The following is a 19,003-nucleotide window of genomic DNA, read 5'->3' as shown; positions in this document are numbered from 1 at the left end:
ATAGAGTTTATTTAGCTAGCAAAAAGAGAATAACTACCCATTACTTTCTTATTCCTAAGATTAAGGAGAATAAAATGGATCTTGAATCTCAAGGGGAAAAACTGACGGTTAATTCCCTTATACTTATTCTCATAACAATGGAGAAATAAGTGGAAGCTTGATTTCCAAGTAAAAAGCCACGGTTTATTTTTCTAAGAATAGGCAAGGTAGTTTTTCACTTAATTAGATCCAAAACGCATGCTTATTTTTAAGGAGAAAAATAAGGAGAGAAATATTCCACTATTTAGAAAGTACACGGTGGTTAAAAAGATATTTTTCCAATTAACTTATTAAATAAATAATGACACAAATTAATTTTAACTAATACATTAACTAAAAAAATCAGAAAATATATTAATTAGAATTTTTCAGCGGACGTAAATTCTCTAGACTCCAGTCTGGGAACAATGTACTGTCTCTAGAAACAATTGTCACTCCAGTCTGGGAACAATGTACTATCTCTATCTGTAACATTCGGGAAAATTAATATTTTAAGACGAGTAAGTTTAATAGAATTATCAATGCGAGAATGACCTTACATACACATGACATACAATATTCTCAATTTAACTTCTCTTCTTTTCCTTTTCTTTAAAAAAAACAAAAACAAAAACAAACACTCAAAACCTTCTTCAAACCCGACATCCATCTCCTTCTTCATTGCTCTAAACCCTTATTCCTTTTCATTCTTCAAAATTAGAATCCATGGGCTCATTCTCACCGGCATAACCGAAGGCAACATGCATTGTTCCTCAATCTTCCCTTCCTCTGACCTTCGAAGAAACACAACAGCTTCACACCTGTACTCCTTGTTGCCAAAACGCGAAAGAGGAGCAACGATATTCATCCTCTTCCTTGATTTTCAAAGTCCTTCATTGAAGAACCTAATTCTTGGCAGCCATAGACAACAAATTCTAGGCTTTCACTTTCTTTTGATTTTCGAGTATACAATGGATTGATCCACTCCTTCACCTGCATTACACGAACAATAATAGAAAGCAGGGTTGTTCTTTTGATTCAATGGGTATTCACAGCAGCCTGCGTGAGATTCAAGTCCTAATTGTAAGTTCCTTCAACCCCTTTCGAAACAGGCTGTATGAAGTAGAAATTTGCAATCTCTCTTATAAATTGTGGTAATTTCTTAATCTATTCAATATCTATGTAAATCCTAAAATTTCTATACACATATCCCTTTTTTCTTCATTAGTTTTATTACATTTTTCCTAGCATCAAAGAATCTTTACTCATGAATACCCTCGTACCATTTCAAGAATTGTTAATCTTACATCTTTAGTTTTATATTGGCTAAAAATCAAGAGTAGTAACAAGTTATTGGATATTGAGATGTTGGGCTATGTTGAAAATCATAAAATTAATTGGAAAATAATTGTAATGATAAAGAATCGAAAAGTTTGATGTTCTTGGATAAAGTACTAGATTCTTGAGGACTTGTAGTCTGTAGGGTAGAATACTTATCTCTCTGGTTAATTAGATGTGTATATTGGAGAAAAATGATTGTAGATAAATAACATTAGATAGCTTTGTTGAGAAATAATTAATGTGATTAAAGAAGGGATAATTGGTATTCTTGATTGAATTATGCGATTCTTGGAAGTATTGTTAATGGTGAGTTAAATGTTTGTTTTACTTGTGATTGGAAATACAAAGGAAAATTATGGAGGTTGTTAATTTTGAAGAGAAATTGACAATTATAGGTCATGGTTATAAAATCTTGATGGAAAATCGGGAGATTAGAATAAAACATGTGAGATTTAAATGATTTGAAATGTTAGAATAAAGTTTGGTTACGCTACAGTCTTAGGAGGAGATGTAATAAAGTTATATGTTAGTATTAAGTATCGAACGCCCTTTGGTGATTATGTGTATTGTTATGCTTCAGGAGACAATTTCTTTGCAAAACCATTCTAGCTGATAGTTGCGGATCGAACCTGACTCTTTGAAGCGTCGTCTTTGGTGAGTAGTAGCAGTCCCTTAAAGGGTCTGATCAGACTACATTCTTGAAATAAACTTTTTACTAAAGCTTTTGAATTGAAAATTGTTGAGACAAAGTTGTTATGAATGCTTATGCTGATATTATGATATGGTCAATGGATCGGGCTTGCGAGCTGGTCATTGACGGAGTTGAGGAACATTGTTCCCTGCTCCCTGTTTGAAGCGAATTGTCATTGAGATATTGACTAGCTTCACCCGAGAGTGACATAGCCTTAGAGCTATGGATGTTCCTCTCAACTAGACTCCCTGTGCGCACATAGATCTAGGGAACTGATGTTGCTTTTAAACCTGTGATTTGAGTTACTGTGTTTTGTTGATTTGGATTGTTAATTCTCATTCAGTTTAATCTGACCTTCTGTTGTTTCCATCTTTTAGTTTGATTACAGATCGGAATCGGTCGGAAACGATGGGCTAGCGGTGCTTGAATAGCGTTCCAAGGATGTATATTGAGCTGAGCACTTAGGAATTTGTAGTTTTGTATTAGGTTTTTTTTTGGATAAATATATATTTGTTTTGGCTGTGTTGGTTATACGGACTTGTAGAGAATTGTATGAATATCTTGTGTATTAGTTAGATGTTGGTTTTGGGATTTAGCTGAGTTAGTCACGTTGAAGAGCTTGTGACCTCTTTGCTTGAGTTTTGGAAGTGTGATTTCAGTTTCTTGGGAAACGAACCCAGTGATGACCCTGTTTACCCAGTCAACGGTAAGTCGGGTTGTTACACTATCAACAATTGTTAGATCATCAAACCTGGGAACAGTAGGCCTCCTTTCTACATTTGACATCCTAAGCGATATACCTTATCTAATTTCCTTGGATTCTTTTGATAAGTACACGTTCATAGACTAAATTATAGGCACTATCAACGATCTCTAACAAGACCATATATTGACTTGCATTCAATCTCTAAAATACGTTTGTTTATATAAAGTGTAGTCATCATCAAAACCTAAGAGAGCCAACAAATTATAAATAACCACTTTACGACTCTATGTGATCACTGTACGGTTATAAGTGATCAATTTAAGATTATACATTAGATAGCTAATGAGAAAATTTGTTGGACCCTTTCCCCCAAAGTATTCAAACCTTGGCTGATCTTATTTTATGCTAATTAACAAGTTAACTAAAAAAAAAGGTTATAATTGGTTATTTTTGGTTATTTTAACATTGTAAGTGACCAGTTTAAGGTTATAATTAGTCAATTTAAGATTACAAGTGATCAATCTATGGTAATAAGTGACTATTTTAAGATTATAAGGGATGACTTTAAGATATAATGGTCACATTAAAATTGCAAATGGTCAGTCTAGGATTGTAATTGCTTAATCCAAAGTTATAAGTGATTACTTCAATATTATAAAGTAAGTACTCTATAATTTGAAGTCATCACTTTAAAGTTATAAGCTATCACTGTAAGACTATTAGTGATCGCTGTATGGTTATAGGTAATTATTTTCAAATTGTAAATTAGTCCCTCAGTGTTATAAGTAGTCACTTTAAGCTTAACTATAAAAGTGATGATTCTTATTTCATATTTAACAAATATAAATAATTGACTAATTTAAATTCATAAGTGATAATTTTTACAATCAATAATATACATGCTTAATTTGATTAATTAGACACCAAATGTGATCATCAACAGAATACTTGACCGTGCTGTATTTCTTCTTTGGTTGGTCGATAACAATTATCTCCCCATATGGCTTCTTCTTGCTTGATTTTCAATTTCTTCTTTTTTCTTCTTCTTGTATTCAAAATTAACGCATTATAATAGAAGAGTTCAACCAAAAGACTAGTCTATTAGTTGAGAGTCCATTTGCCTATAAACCTTATTCCAATTGCATACACAATCGATATGGAACAAGCCCCATACCTTGCAATGGACCATAAAAATCGACCCCCCATAATGCCAATGTTCTCGCTGGGTCACGACTGGCTCTTCCATGCCATAACTTCGCAAGCCATCCACTGTGCAGGGCACCCACTATGAGTCTGGCTCTGATACAATTGTTATAGGACAAACATAAAAGCTCAGCCAAAAGACTAGTCTATTAGGTGAGAGATCTCATTTGCTTATAAATCCTACACCAATTTCATATATAACTGATGTGGGAAACTACATGAAAGATACTTAGAGAAACTACATGAAACTTAAAGAAAGTGATTTGAGGAGAAGTTGTTTTTCTTTGAAAATTGATTTTCAATTTTTTTACATTTTTAAAATTTAATATTAGAATTGGAATAGTCTATGTAAAGAGATGTCATAGTAAGATGATTTTAACTAAAATTTGTCAAAGAAAACAAAATTTTTTAACTGAGACGGTCTTATGGTGAGGCCATCTCTATTGGCCTAATGTGTTAGAATAATCACTTATAATTTAAACTTAAAGCGATCAGTTAAACAAAATAAACTAATTATATAAACCCGCTTCATTATAAAATTATCTCATATAAGACGAGCTAAAAAGAAAGTGATAAATTTATTATAATTTTAACGTGTTAGAATAATCACTTAAAAACTACCATTGTTAGATAGTCTAATTTTCGAAAATTTGAAAAAAAAAGATTATTTAACAACTTAATTTCCAAAATAAGCTTCGTGAACACTTATTTCCCAAAATAAGCTTCCGTACATCCAAGTTTAGCCTCGGGTAAAATCGCTGTTACTAACAGCGAAAAAGGAAAAAAAAATTAAAAGGCCAAAGTCGCTGTTACTAACAGCGACTGAAGTCTTTCCAGTTTCCTTCTTCCTCATTTCAGTTCACGGCTTTTCACTAGTGGAAAAAAAATGTAATTGCTGCTCATCATTTGCTGCGGTTTTTGTGTATTAGCAGCAAAAAGTAGGAAAATGTATCAGAAAATATATATATATATATATATATATATATATATATATATATATATATATATATATATATATATATATATATATATATATATATATATATATATATATATATATATTAATTGCTACGGTTATCCAGTTGACCGCAGCAAATAACCTTTCACATTGCACTAATTGCTCCGGTTTTTCCACAACCGCAGCAAATAACTCTTCAAAGTTTGATTAATTGCTCCGGTTTTGGTTGAACCGCAGCAAATATATCTTCATGAAAATTCTAATTGCTCCGGTTATGCTTGAACCGCAGCAAATAACCCTTAACAAAATTTTTTATTGCTTCGGTTTTGTTTTGAACCGCAGCAAATGACCGTTGGACATTTGATAAAACCCCCCAGTTTCTTTTTTATTCGCATATCCCTTCTCAAATACGTTATACAGTTTGCTTTGTTCCTCATTGAAAAAATGCTTCATCTTCATCTTCATTTGCTTCGTTCCTCTTCTTCATCTTCACAAACGTATAAGATTAAGCATCAAGATTTGTGTTCGTTTCTTGTGTTCATCTTCATTTTCACAAACGGTCATTTGCTGTTATTCATCATTCTTGTTGCTGTTCATCTTCACAAACGATCATTTGCTGTTGTTCATCATTCTTTGCTTGTTGCTGTTCATCTTCACAAACGGTTTCTGAAGGTAAATCCTTACTGCTGTTCTTGTTCATCATCAAACTTCGAATTTTCATAAACCCTACTATTCTTCTACTGTGTTCTTGTTCATCATCATCATCATTCTTCAATACTTAATGTGAATGGGATGTACTGGGCATAATGATAATAATAACATACATGATGCCTTAAAAATCACCTCTTTCTAGTTTTTTTACCGTCATTAACCCATAAAAATCAATTAATATCACAAAAATAAAAGATAAAAATTCATCTTCAAAACTCACGAATTTAGTAATTTAGTTAAAAATGTGGTTTGTTAATTAATTATTTGCATATTTAGTAATTATTTGTGAATGTGGTTTGTGTGTGGTTTGTAAATTAGGTTTAAATTTGTCATACTTTATGAATGTGTATGTTGTTGTTGTTTTTAAGTTTTAAATTTATCATATATATCATATTTTGTTATATTTTTAAGTAATTTCTTCATTTTAATTATGAATGTGTGGGGTTTTTAAGTTTTAAATTTATCGTAATTTTTTTTCTATTTTGTAAATTAGGTTTAATTAGGGTTGTTTATAGTTAAATGAATGCGTTGTTGATATGAATGTTAATTAGTTGTCCAAGTTTATGAATGTGATTTTATTTTTATTGTTTTTATATGAATATTAATTATGGTTACTACAATAAACATCATTTGGACAGTTTAAAAAACATTGTGTTATTATTTGGGTTAATTAGTGTTAAATGAATGATTATTACTTAATTTTGTGGTTAGTTAGAGTTCGTTAAGTATATATATTTAAAAGTTGTGTATTAATTTTATTTTAAATTAACTAATCGCACAAATTAGGATGACAAAAGATCGTTCTTGGATATATGGAAGCATTGAATCGTCGGAATTTATTCATGGCGTATTAGAATTTTGTAGTATTGCGGTTGAACATCAAGTTAGGACGGGGGGAGTTGGTTTGTTTTGCCCATGTGTCAGTTGTGGCAATGTATCAAAGGTAGATAGTGTTGATATCCTTAGGGAGCACATGCTTCGACGTGGGTTTAGGCCTCAATATCATGTTTGGGTTTGGCATGCTGAGGAGGGAGTTTACAAAGAGAAAAGTGTTGTTGAGGACGTCAATAATGTGGCCGATGTCAATGAGGATGTAATAGATCATGTTGATGGGTATGAGACAGATGAAGAGAATGTCGATGGAATGTGGATCGTGTTGATGAGATGATGAAGGGAGTCGAGGATGAGTTAGGAAAACGTCCTCGTGTTTTTGAATGGGTTTAGGACCTTGATAGCTAGATCCAAGTACCAAGATTCCATTTCCACTTTAGCCTAGGTCCTGGATGCATAGGTTTGGTCTCCACGTGTCGTGCAAGGTGGTATGGTCGCTAGTTTGCTACTGTGTTAATTTCGCGCGTAAAGTAGGTCAAACTTGGTTTGTTATGCACGAAACTTGGCACACAACACTATTTGGAATATATTATTGTGTTGAAATGGTTAGAATTGAAAATAATAGTCATATGCTAGAAATTAGGTGTTAAGTTGCGATTTTAAGGGTTTTTTTAAGCGTTTTTGTCAATTTCGCGCGTAAAGTAGCTCAAACTTGGTTTGTTTTGCACGAAACTTGGCACACAACACTATTTGGCATATATTATTGTGTTGAAATGGTTAGAATTGAAAATAATAGTCATATGCTAGAAATTAGGTGTTAAGTTGCGATTTTAAGGGTTTTTAAGCGTTTTTGTCAATTTCGCGCGTAAAGTAGCTCAAACTTGGTTTTGATGCGAAACTGGGGCTGATTAAGGCCTTGGTTATGCAATGATTAATGTTGTGCGTAAGATTTGATTAATGACACTGACAAAAACTAAAAATGATCATGAAAAGAACACGAAACAATCGCAAACACTTAAAGAATTCTGATCTAGCATACTGTCGAGCAGCCCTTCTTCAGCTCAGATTCTAGGAGTCCACGAGGATTATTAGAATGGGTTTAGGACCTTGATAGATAGATCCAAGTACCAAGATTCCATTTCCACTTTAGCCTAGGTCCTGGATGCATAGGTTTGGTCTCTACGTGTCGTGCAAGGTGGTCTGATCGCTAGTTTGCTGCTGTGTAAATTTCGCGCGTAAAGTAGGTCAAACTTGGTTTGCTACGCACGAAACTTGGCACACTACACTATTTGGTATATATTATTGTGTTGAATTGGATAGAATTGAAAATCATAGTTATATGCTAGAAATTACGTGTTAAGTTGCGATTTTAAGGGTTTTTAAGCGTTTTTGTCAATTTCGCGCGTAAAGTAGCTCAAACTTGGTTTTGATGCGAAACCGGGGCTGATTAAGGCTTTGGTTATGCAAGGATTAATGTTGTTCATAAGCTTTGATTAATGACACATACAAAAACTAAAAATGATCATGAAAAGAACACGAAACAACCGCAAACACTTAAAGAATTCTAATCTAGCATACTGTCGAGCAGCCCTCCTTCAGCTCAGCTTCTAGGAGTCCACGGGGATTATTAGAATGGGTTTAGGACCTTGATAGCTAGATACAAGTACCAAGATTCCATTTCCACTTTAGCCTAGGTCCTGGATGCATAGGTTTGGTCTCCACGTGTCGTGCAAGGTGGTCTGGTCGCTAGTTTGCTGCTTTGTCAATTTCGCGCGTAAAGTAGGTCAAACTTGGTTTGTTACACACGAAACTTGGCACACTACACTATTCGGTATATATTATTGTGTTGAATTGGATAGAATTGAAAATCTTAGTTATATGCTAGAAATTACGTGTTAAATTGCGATTTTAAGGGTTTTTAAGCGTTTTTGTCAATTTCGCACGTAAAGTAGGTCAAACTTGGTTTGTTATGCACGAAACTTGGCACACAACACTATTTGGCATATATTATTGTGTTGAAATGGTTAGAATTGAAAATAATAGTCATATGCTAGAAATTAGGTGTTAAGTTGCGATTTTAAGGGTTTTTAAGCGTTTTTGTCAATTTCGCCCATAAAGTAGCTCAAACTTGGTTTGTTTTGTACGAAACTTGGCACAAAACACTATTTGGTATATATTAATGTTTTGAAGTGGTTAGAATTGAAAATCGTAGTCATATGCTAGAAATTATGTGTTAAGTTGCTATTTTATGCGTTTTAAACCGTTTTTGACACTAACATCTATTTTCTCTTAGTGCTTTCAACAACCTTCTTCTTCTGTTGACTGCGGCTACTATGCGCTGAAGTATATGGACGATATTATACAATCCGTGAAGGAGTTTGGAGTCGAAAATATAGATGCCGTAAGTATTTGTTACGTTCTTAATTAAATATATTATTGGTAAAATATGTTTCTATATTAATCTTTTATTTTTATATTATATTATAGGTTTTAAACGACATTCCGAGGGAAACATGTCCTTTGAGAAGTGGCGAGATGCGCGAATTAAAAGACAAGATTGCCGCGTATCTTGCTAATATTTGTCCTTGATAAATTGTAATTATTATAGATTATTTTTTATACTTTAATGTATATTATATATATATATATATATATATATATATATATATATATATATATATATATATATATATATATATATATATATATATATATATATATATATATATATATATATATATATATATATATATATATATATATATATATATATATATATATATGTACGTACATAATATTATATTATATATATACGAGCGAGAGTTTATTATTACAAAGAGATTATTGTTGATTATATGTGATTATCATTGGATTAATCACTGTTATTATTACATTGTATTATTATTGGATTATTATAAGGATAAAACGGAAAAAGAAAAAAAAATATAAGTATTTGCTCCGGTTAGGGGCATAACCGCAGCAAATAATGCCACTTATTTGCTGCGGTTATGCCCCTGATCGCAGCAAATACCCCACCTTATTTGCTGCGATTTTGCCTCTGACCGCAGCAAATAATGCTCTTATTTGCTGCGGTTTTTAACCGCAGCATTTAAAGTAGTACATTTGCTGCTATCACTATTGCTGGGGGCCAAAATCGCAGCAAAAAATGGCCAAAAAACCGCAGCAAACGAGGTTTTTTCCACTAGTGTTTGTTTTCGCTTTGCCACACTTACGAGTTCTCTTCTTCTTTCCTCCTTTAAAATCACATTCAATCCTTCAACTAAACTCATCAAATTCCAAGTTTGTACCACTAATTAGTTCTGTCATTTTCCTACATTGCCCTAAGGTACGATTTTTTTTGTGTTTTTTCCATTTTCGAAAAATTAGGGTTTACAAACTTTTAACCAACTTTCACATAAATGTAGGTTCATAAACTTCCAATTTACTACTTCTTGTTGATCTACAGCTTATTGAGGTACGTTTTTATTATAAATTTTTTTATTTGTTGTTGATTTGAAAATGTATGTCATATATAGTGATCTTCATAATGAGGTTGTTTGTTCATGAATTTGTTGTTGATTTTAAAATGTATGTCATCTATAGTGGTAATATATTTATGAACGTGATGGTGATGTTGATTTTGTATGTATTGTTGTAGAATTGGATTCATTTCGTGTGATTGTTGTATGCTTCTGGAATGGTTCAATTCAATCAACTAGTAACAACGTTAAGTATGTTGGGGGAAGACGTAAACTGTTTGCATGCAACTCATACATGGATTTGAATGAATTTAAACATTTTATATGCTCTAAGATTGGCATTGACACTACAAGAAGTATTGTTAATTTAAGTTTTAAGTACAATCTTAGTGGAGATTTGTCAGCTTTTCCGGTTGAGGATGAGGAGGCTATAGATGCAATGTGGGATTATTCAAGGTCTACCCCTAGTTATTGTTGAATTGCGGCAGAGATGGATCCAGCAGCTCCAGGCCCTCTCGACCCTAGTGTCCTTACGATGCAGGCAAATCATAGGAGCAGTGTGCTATGGGATGTACAGGTTATTGAACTTACACCTTTTGAATATATTACTTCATGATACTTTAACTTGAAGCTAACATAATATTTGGATTTAGGTGTCCGACACGGATACCATATACACCAGGCATCCCGATTCAGCTCCGTGGGCGATTGACGCACGAATCGTCTCGTACGTTCAGCTTGCGAGGTTGCATGACTTCCACCTGATCGCGTACGGGAGAGTCGATCGGGCGCTAGTCACAACTTTAGTCGAGCGGTGACGCCAATAGACTCATACCTTCCACCTACCTACAGGTGAGGCTACCGTCACGTTACTTGACGTAGCTGTGCTTACACAGCTTCCCATCGAGGGACATGCCGTGTGCATCGATGGACGTTAATTCGAAAGCTGGCAAGACAAAGTCCATAGACTATTAGGAGTCCGACCTCCGGCAGAGGTAACTAAAGGGAGTAGCCTGCGCGTACATGCACAAAACTTCTCGCACCTCCCTGAAGGTGCTGATGAAGCCATCGTTGAGAGATACGCTAGGGCGTAGCTCTTTTATCTGATTGGTGCTGTCTTGTTCTCCGACAAGACTGGCAACCGGGTACAACTATTGTGCTTGACGTTGCTTGATGCGCCATGGGAGGTCATCTCCGGGTACAGCTGGGGTTCAGCAGCCCTAGCGTATCTGTACAGGAGACTTTGTGAAGCTTCATGGAAGAACGTGAAGGAGATCGCTGGGCCCCTGATTATTCTGTAAGTAATACTAAGTTTACATGTTACCGTTTTGTTTCATTTATTATATATTTTTGTGTTTCTTTTACTTACTTATAATGGTAATTCATAGCTTTGGGCGTGGGAGCATGTTCTCTTTGGTCAACTGTTGCGGAGTGTGGGACGTGGTGCATTTGCGCCACCACTGCTTCCTCCCCGCATGTGCCATATGGATCGCGGTGGTCCTTTGAAAGACGAACAAGGACCCACACTGCATCGGGCGTGGGGTTCTACCGCGATCAACTCGATCTACTACGAGCTGACCAGGTAACAACTTCTCTACAACTTGTTTTGTAACTATCACATTGCGTAATTTATTAATCGAATTTTCACGTTTAGTTTTGATGGGACCCTTACCCCGTTGAGGCATACGCTGCATTGCCTCAGCACTCGGGCATATTGTCAGGGGCGTGGAGAGCATCTTTACCTCTGATCTGCTTCGACATAGTCGAAGTGCATCTCCCTGAGCGTGTACTGCGCCAATTTGGGATGGTACAGGGCATCCCGCCGCCATGTGACATAGAGGCGGAGCTCCACCACTCTCGTAAGGGTCGGGATCCCAAGAATTGGCTGGAGGTCAACTGGCGCCATGTCACTCGTTGGGAGCATAGGCTAGAGCTGCTAGCCCAAGGTGCGCCGATCGACACTGCAGGCGCACCTACTACGGCGGATTACATGCCGTGGTTCCTCTCCATCACTCGTCGATGGATGACACCATGAGGTATCATGGCGATAGCCCAGTACGCTCCCGCAGCACCGACGATGACGCACTTTGTAAGTATTCTTCAACATTGATTATTATCCATACAACTTACACGTTATACATTTCATTAATACTTAAGTCTTACTGCAGGCACAAGGCATTGCATCAGTCATCAGCTCCTCCCAAGAGGAGTTCGTACGGGAGATTGCCCAAGGCATACTCCTAGGCACGCAGTTTCAACACTTCATTTCCGGAAGTGATTGCACCCCACACCACTACGTACGAGTACGAGTCATCTCTTCATCACCCCGACGTTCATCTTGAGGAGGTTGACTTAACGTGCCCGGACTACGGTGCCGGGTCCTCACAAGGTGCCACATCATCACATTATCAATCACCTCCCCTACCCGAGCGTCATGCGACGGCCTCTTACTATCGTAGGAGGCGTCGTAAACCGTCACAGTTAGACAGGGTACAGGAGGAGGATTAGCATTAGAATACTGTTTGTATATATTGAACATTTGTACATACTCAATATTTGTAACATTTGGTCTTTTGTGTATAAATTGTAATATATATGTAGATGTATATATTTTTATCGTATATATTTCATTCATGTTCAATGAATACATATCAAATTACATAATTCATTCGTTAACTTAAACCACCGATGCTAACTAAGATTGCTTCTTAAACTTTCTCATAATCTTTTCAGTCTCTTATTTCCTATGTGCCATATCATTTATTTGTCTCTTGAGATTACAATCCTCATCTTTAAGCTCTTGTTTTTCTTTTTCAAGCCGTATTATTAGGTATCTCTGCCATTTGGTACCCTCCGGATCAATCCATCTAAAGTATGTGCATCCTAATCCTTCAACCAAGTAGAAAGGATAAGCAACAAAATCACGCCCAGGATCGAAGTCGCTCCAATCTGTATTAATCTTAACTTCATAACAACAATCACAAAACTCTTCAATACAATGCTCCTTTGACATCTACATAATACATATAATATAATAACGTAAGTGAGCTTTCAAAAAAAGTATTAACATTTATAAATTGAGAGTAAAACTAACATAATACCTTATGTTACCTTTAAAAATTGATTGTAAAGAAGAAGAATGATGTAGAATGGATATAATGAAGTATGGGAAATGATGGAGCTATTTATAGAGCATCATTACAACGACTATTTTCAAGTTCCTAACGGGTATTTTTCTAATTAACAACGGCTACTTTAGTTCATAAAAAAAAAAATTAAAAGGCCAAAGTCGCTGTTACTAATAGCGACTTTGGCCTTTTAATTTTTTTTTTCCTCTTTCGCTGTTAGTAACAGCGATTTTACCCGAGGCTAAGTTTGGATGTACAGAAGCTTATTTTAGGAAATAAATTTTCACAAAGCTTATTTTTGAAATTAAGTTGTTAAATAATCTTATTTTTTCAAATTTTCTCTAATTTTCAAACCCAAAAAATTCAATTCTAAATTTAAACCCATTAAGAAGTCCAATTCCCAAATCCATGCACAAGAGCAAAATTCCCAATCCATAGAAACGGCCCTTTTATCTTCCGTACTTGTCTACTTCCCTAGGGTTTTTTCTGCTCACATAAAACCTACATTTCTCCATTTTTCTCTCCCATCATCAACAATGGCTTCCTCAACCTTCGAAGTCGGCTTCGTTCCCTTCAACCCCGACGGTTGGGGACCTCCTGAAGCCACCTCATCTACCACAACTAACCCGAACCCTTCACTCTCCTCCCCCACCATCCCCGTCAATGTCCCCTTCGCCCCTTTCTCACGCTCTGACAAACTCGGCCGTATCGCTGATTGGACTCGCAATCTCAACAACCTTTCAAATCGCCGCAACAACATCTCCGATTCCGTTTTTGATTTCACCGGAGATGATTCATTCGCTGCAACCCTAGCCGCCGATGAAGATTCCTCTTTTCGTCTTGTTGACGGTAAGCCTCCTCCTCGCCCTAAATTTGGCCCTAAATGGCGATTCAATCACCACCACAACAACCCTTCACGCCACCTTCCTCAGCGTCGTGACGAAGAAGTCGAAGCTCGTAAGCGCGAAGCTGAGAAAGAACGCGCTCGTCGTGATCGCCTCTATCACATGAATCGTGCTGGTGGTGGGCAACGTCGTGAAGCCGCTGTTTTCAAATCGTCTGTTGAAATTCAACCTGAATGGAACATGCTTGAACAGATTCCCTTTTCAACTTTCACCAAGCTTGCATTTAATGTTCCTGAACCTGAAGATCTTCTGTTCTGTGGTGCACTTGAACCCTATGATCGATCTTACGATCGTCTTACACCTAAGAATGAGCGAAGACTTGAGAGGTTTAAGAATCGGAACTTTTTCAAAGTTACTACAACTGATGATCCGGTAATTAGGAGGCTTGCTAATGAGGATAAAGCAACGGTTTTTGCTACTGATGCAATTTTATCGACATTGATGTGTGCATCGAGGAGTGTTTACAGTTGGGATATTGTGATTCAAAGGGTTGGAAACAAGCTGTTTTTTGATAAAAGAGACGGGTCTCAATTGGATTTGTTGTCTGTTAATGAAACTTCTCAAGAGCCTCTTCCGGAATTGAAGGAAGATATCAATTCAGCTTATTCTTTGAGTGTTGAAGCTGCTTATATCAACCAGAATTTCTCTCAACAAGTTTTGGTTAGAGATGGGAGGAAGGTTACTTTTGATGAGCCTAATCCTTTTGCCAATGAAGGTGAAGAGGTTGCTTCTGCTGGGTATAGGTACAGAAGATGGAAGCTTGATAATGAAATGTATTTGGTTGCTAGATGTGAGTTACAGAGTGTGTTAGAGGTTAATAATCAGAAACAGTTTTTGACATTGAATGCTTTGAATGAATTTGATTCTAAGTATACCGGTGTCGATTGGAGGCAGAAGCTGGAGACTCAAAGAGGAGCTGTTTTGGCTACTGAGTTGAAGAATAACGCTAATAAGATGGCTAAGTGGACTGCTCAGGCTCTTTTGGCTGGTGCTGATACAATGAAATTGGGGTATGTTTCTAGGGTTCATCCTAGGGATCATTTTAATCATGTGATTTTGGGTGTTGTTGGGCACAAGCCCAGGGATTTCGCCTCTCAGATTAATCTGAATATGTCGAATATGTGGGGCATTGTTAAGACTATTGTTGATTTTTGTATGAAGTTGGATGAGGGTAAATATGTGTTGGTCAAAGACCCTGCAAAACCACAAGTTAGGATTTATGAGGTGCCTGCTGATGCTTTTGAGAATGATTATGTTGAGGAGCCTTTGCCGGAAGATGAGCAAGCGCAACCTCCGACTGAAGATGCTGCCACTGCTATCTCTTCTGAGATTAGTGTAGCTGCTACTGATGTTGAGGATAAAGAGATTACTGCTGTGCCTTAGAAAGGGTATAGATTCTAATCGAGCTTATTGATATCTACTGAATTGTGCTCATCCATGTTTTCTTTCTTTAGTTTTTCATTAGGATTATTAATTGTCAAAATTCTATACTTCCTAGTTAGCCTTTTAATAATTGTGTGCTAAGGTTTTCCATGTTTATTTGTAAGTGCTTGCTTTGTTCTTTCTTTGTTGCCTTAGAAGTAAAGGGTGTATCTGTTCTGTATGCTATTCTGTTCTTTGCTAGCCCTCATCTGATCATGTCTTGTGCCTACTGTACCTTTAAATGTGTATCGATCTAAAAGATTTTACGGGTATTTGAGATCCTGTATAATGCAACCATCTATGATCTTTTGACAAATCTCTGACCACTACAAGTTATGGCTTTAGGAGTCTCAATAACTTGGGTGTTGAAATTTTAGCATTAGGTTACAACTTGTTTCTGTTTGCTGATGTTTTTGAGGATTATTTGTTGTATTTTCTTCCACACTTCACCCTACTAAGATCCTTCCTTAAAGATTTCCTAGTAAAATCTCTTTCTCTGGAGTGTTGTATGCCTTTGTGCACACTTTCAACTTTGTCAAACATACCACTTGTTTTGTTTTGGTTTTGGTTTCCTTGTTTTTCAACGCAATGTTTTCCTGACTCCCAACATGTTCCAAACTAAATAACGTTCTCTGTTTTTTTGACTTTCACTTCATTCCACTACATTGTTTTTTTCACTACCATACCACCATTTGTTTCATCTAGAATTTCCTTTCCCGCATGTGTGATATCGTTCTTTGTGTGATTCGCTCTTCTTTGGAACTTGGTTGTTCAATTAGTTTTTAGAATGAATCTTTCAGCAAACATTTTTGCATTTACTTTTATTACTTTCCACCATTTGATTGCTCTCTTTCCTTACAGTGCTATTGAATTTGTAAATTTATGCAAGTGAGGATTTCATTTTTTTAATTTACAATATTGGTGTCCTCTTAAGTCATGTTTTAGTACTTGTACATATATGATTAGTTCTGTCTTATTATGGCTGAAGTCGAGTGTTGTGAATAAAGTTTTTTCTTGTTGTCCACCATTTTATTACTGGAGGTTGATTGAGGTAACTAGGATATAATTTATTTGAAGCAAAGATTTGTTTGATATCTGGTCTTTCGGTTTTCTTATAGGGCTGTATTTGCGGTCCAGATTCTTTAGTTTTCCTCGCTGGCTTGTCTTATTTCTCTTTTACTACATGTTTGCTACCCATAAGTACATAACGAACAGGGAAGAACTATAGTTATAGTTTTTCAAAGGTGATACCCCATTGATTTTTTAGCATCGATATGATTGCCCTTTTTGTTGAATCACTATCTCCGGTCCATTCTTGATCGTATAACATTTGTTTCTTCTTGGATTGAAAGGCATGCTCACAAATTGTTTGAGCTAGAACTCAAATTGAGCTCACTATAACCAATCATGATTGAGTTAAACTTAGTTGCTTGTGAGTTGGGTATGCTCCATACATACATGTGTTGATTATTCAAAGTTGCTCTAATTTCAGATATTTAGGTGTCTCATAAGTTGTAACTCAATGGTTCGCTTGTGATTTACATGGGCTTTTCATAGTCTTAAATGTAAAAATTGGATGCAAGGCACACATAGGTAACCAAAAAAAAAAAACGTTTCGAGTGTGCAGGTCAGGTCGAAGCCATTACAAGAGGCACGTCTTTTGCGCTTTTGTGCCTCGTGCGCCTTTTGCGCTTCCTGTATGATGTTTAGCTTTAGGTACCTTCACGCGGGGCTTTTGAATGTAAATCTAAAGTAGGTCCAAGAGAAGCCCAAAAGTTCAAACTGTTGGTGTGCTAAAATATCTTTTTCTTAAGTTTTATCTTATTTTACTATTTCCTTTTACTTTTTTTCTCTATTTTTTGTTCTTTTTATTTTAAAAGACTCTTCATTTTGTTTTTTCAATAACGGCTTTATTTTTCATCGTACTATATTTGTTTTTCTTTCTTCAACGACACTTTCATTTGTCATTATAATTGAATATCTTTTTCTTATGTTTATCTTTTTTACAATTCCCTTTTACTCTTTTTCTCCATTTTTGTTCTTTTTATTTTAAAGACTTTTCATTTTGTTTTTCAATAACGGCTTTATTTGTCATCGTATTATATTTGTGTTTCTTTCTTCAACGGCCCTTTCATTTGTCATCATAATTGAATTTTATATAATTAGTAACTAAACGATTTACTTTTTTAAGTAATTTAAAAGTGTGTTTATAATTATCATTTGAGTATTTCCACAATGATAATGAATGCTTCTTGCAATGATAATGAACTGTTTAAGCTTGTATGGAGTATTTTAATATAAATAAATTTTATTTTAAGTATCAATATGTTTTTAAATTGATTTTTTTATTAGCCAAAAAAGTGCGCCTCACCTTCAAAAGCCCGCACTTTTGCTCTGCATCTAGGCTCCAAGGACCTTTTGCGCCTTAGTGCACCTAACGGTATTTTTAAACATTCTACAGCATAGTGCAAAAATTGCTGTTTATGTAACGGTGCCCTTATAGATTACTTATAGAACTTCATCTGCATTTGAGAATTGAGATGCGTAAATTATCGCTTTATAGTAATAGTGTCTTTTTTCTCTTCCCCCCTCAGCTTATACGCTTTGTGTTTGACCAATTGTTCATGCAATTAAAATTCATCTTAGATTCGGAATTCTCTGTTGCCGACAGATTAAGTATTAACACTTTTATTTTTCTGAAACTGAAAGCAAGATATTTGGGAAATTTTGTTGTCATGTATTTCCTCCATTTTTTTTCCTTTCATCATACTGTTTCTCCCAGATAGCTTCCACATAAAAAGGACCAAAGATATAAATTAAAATTTGGGGCAACTATAATACTATAATTAATCAGGCAGTGCTCACTACTAATCCCCTTCAAACTTTGGATGAGTTTCCTAATTGGATGGCCGTACTTACTTCAATAGTATGAGTGGCCAGTACTTCATTCGCACCTGTTATGCACATTGATGTTTTGTTCTTTTTGAATCATTACGGTCTAGTTTGTCTGACAAAGATTAGAAGCGCATGCTTGCATTGTTCTCAGACCTGGTTTTACTTGCATAAGAACCTTGTTTGATTCTTGTTTCCTGTTTGATTAATTCTGGGACTGAGTGGTGCGTTGCAAATTCTTTCTTGGGCAAGCTGAATATAAGGTTCACGATGTACAATCTTAATTATATTTTTTATGAATAATTTCCGGAACTGAAAATTTGTTTCTTAAAAGCTGAAATATCTGGCTCGTGTTTCTTTATATCTTAAAATAGAATTGTATTAAAACTAAAAATATATTGCTTTCCATTTTGGATATGTCACCTAAGTTAAGTAACGTAAGTACACTTATTCATCGTGCAAATATTGTTTTTAACTGCTTATGTTGAACTGTGTCAGTAGATCGTATTTGATTTTTCTGCTGTCAAGATTGTGCCACTTACTAGTGTGTTAGAGCTACTGATGCATGTCATCCGAACTTCCGTGTCTTCTGAACAGTCATTCTTTTTTGAAGCTTTACCATTACCAGCTAATATGAAGAGCTCTTAGCATTCATCTAAATAAAACTTTGGTCGGATGCAGGTTAGTGCTGCAGTGATGAAGTGTAAGTTTCCTGTGG

The 19,003-nt window shown here is 35.5% G+C and overlaps 1 protein-coding gene and 1 long non-coding RNA gene across 2 annotated transcripts in view; both read left to right on the top strand.

Moving 5' to 3' along the window:
• The first annotated feature begins 653 nt into the window (after window positions 1-653).
• LOC130804728 (uncharacterized) lies at window positions 654-3,173 on the top strand. The gene is made up of 3 exons (XR_009040053.1): window positions 654-1,101; window positions 1,940-2,013; window positions 2,428-3,173. It is a non-coding gene; the product is annotated as an uncharacterized LOC130804728 (long non-coding RNA).
• A 10,321-nt stretch (window positions 3,174-13,494) lies between these two features.
• Window positions 13,495-19,003, top strand: part of LOC130804727 (eukaryotic translation initiation factor 3 subunit D-like) — a 5,794-nt gene continuing 285 nt past the window's right edge. Inside the window, exons 1-2 of the mRNA XM_057669281.1 lie at window positions 13,495-15,359; window positions 18,967-19,003. The exon at window positions 18,967-19,003 is cut by the window's right edge and continues 285 nt beyond it. Coding sequence (XP_057525264.1) covers window positions 13,603-15,354 — 1,752 coding nt within the window. The 5' untranslated portion in view covers window positions 13,495-13,602 and the 3' untranslated portion in view covers window positions 15,355-15,359; window positions 18,967-19,003. The remainder of the gene's footprint in view (window positions 15,360-18,966) is intronic.

Source organism: Amaranthus tricolor, chromosome 17 (genome assembly GCF_026212465.1).
Source record: "Amaranthus tricolor cultivar Red isolate AtriRed21 chromosome 17, ASM2621246v1, whole genome shotgun sequence".
NCBI classification, from domain to species: Eukaryota; Viridiplantae; Streptophyta; class Magnoliopsida; order Caryophyllales; family Amaranthaceae; genus Amaranthus; species Amaranthus tricolor.
This window is presented reverse-complemented; position numbering and strand designations above follow the sequence as displayed.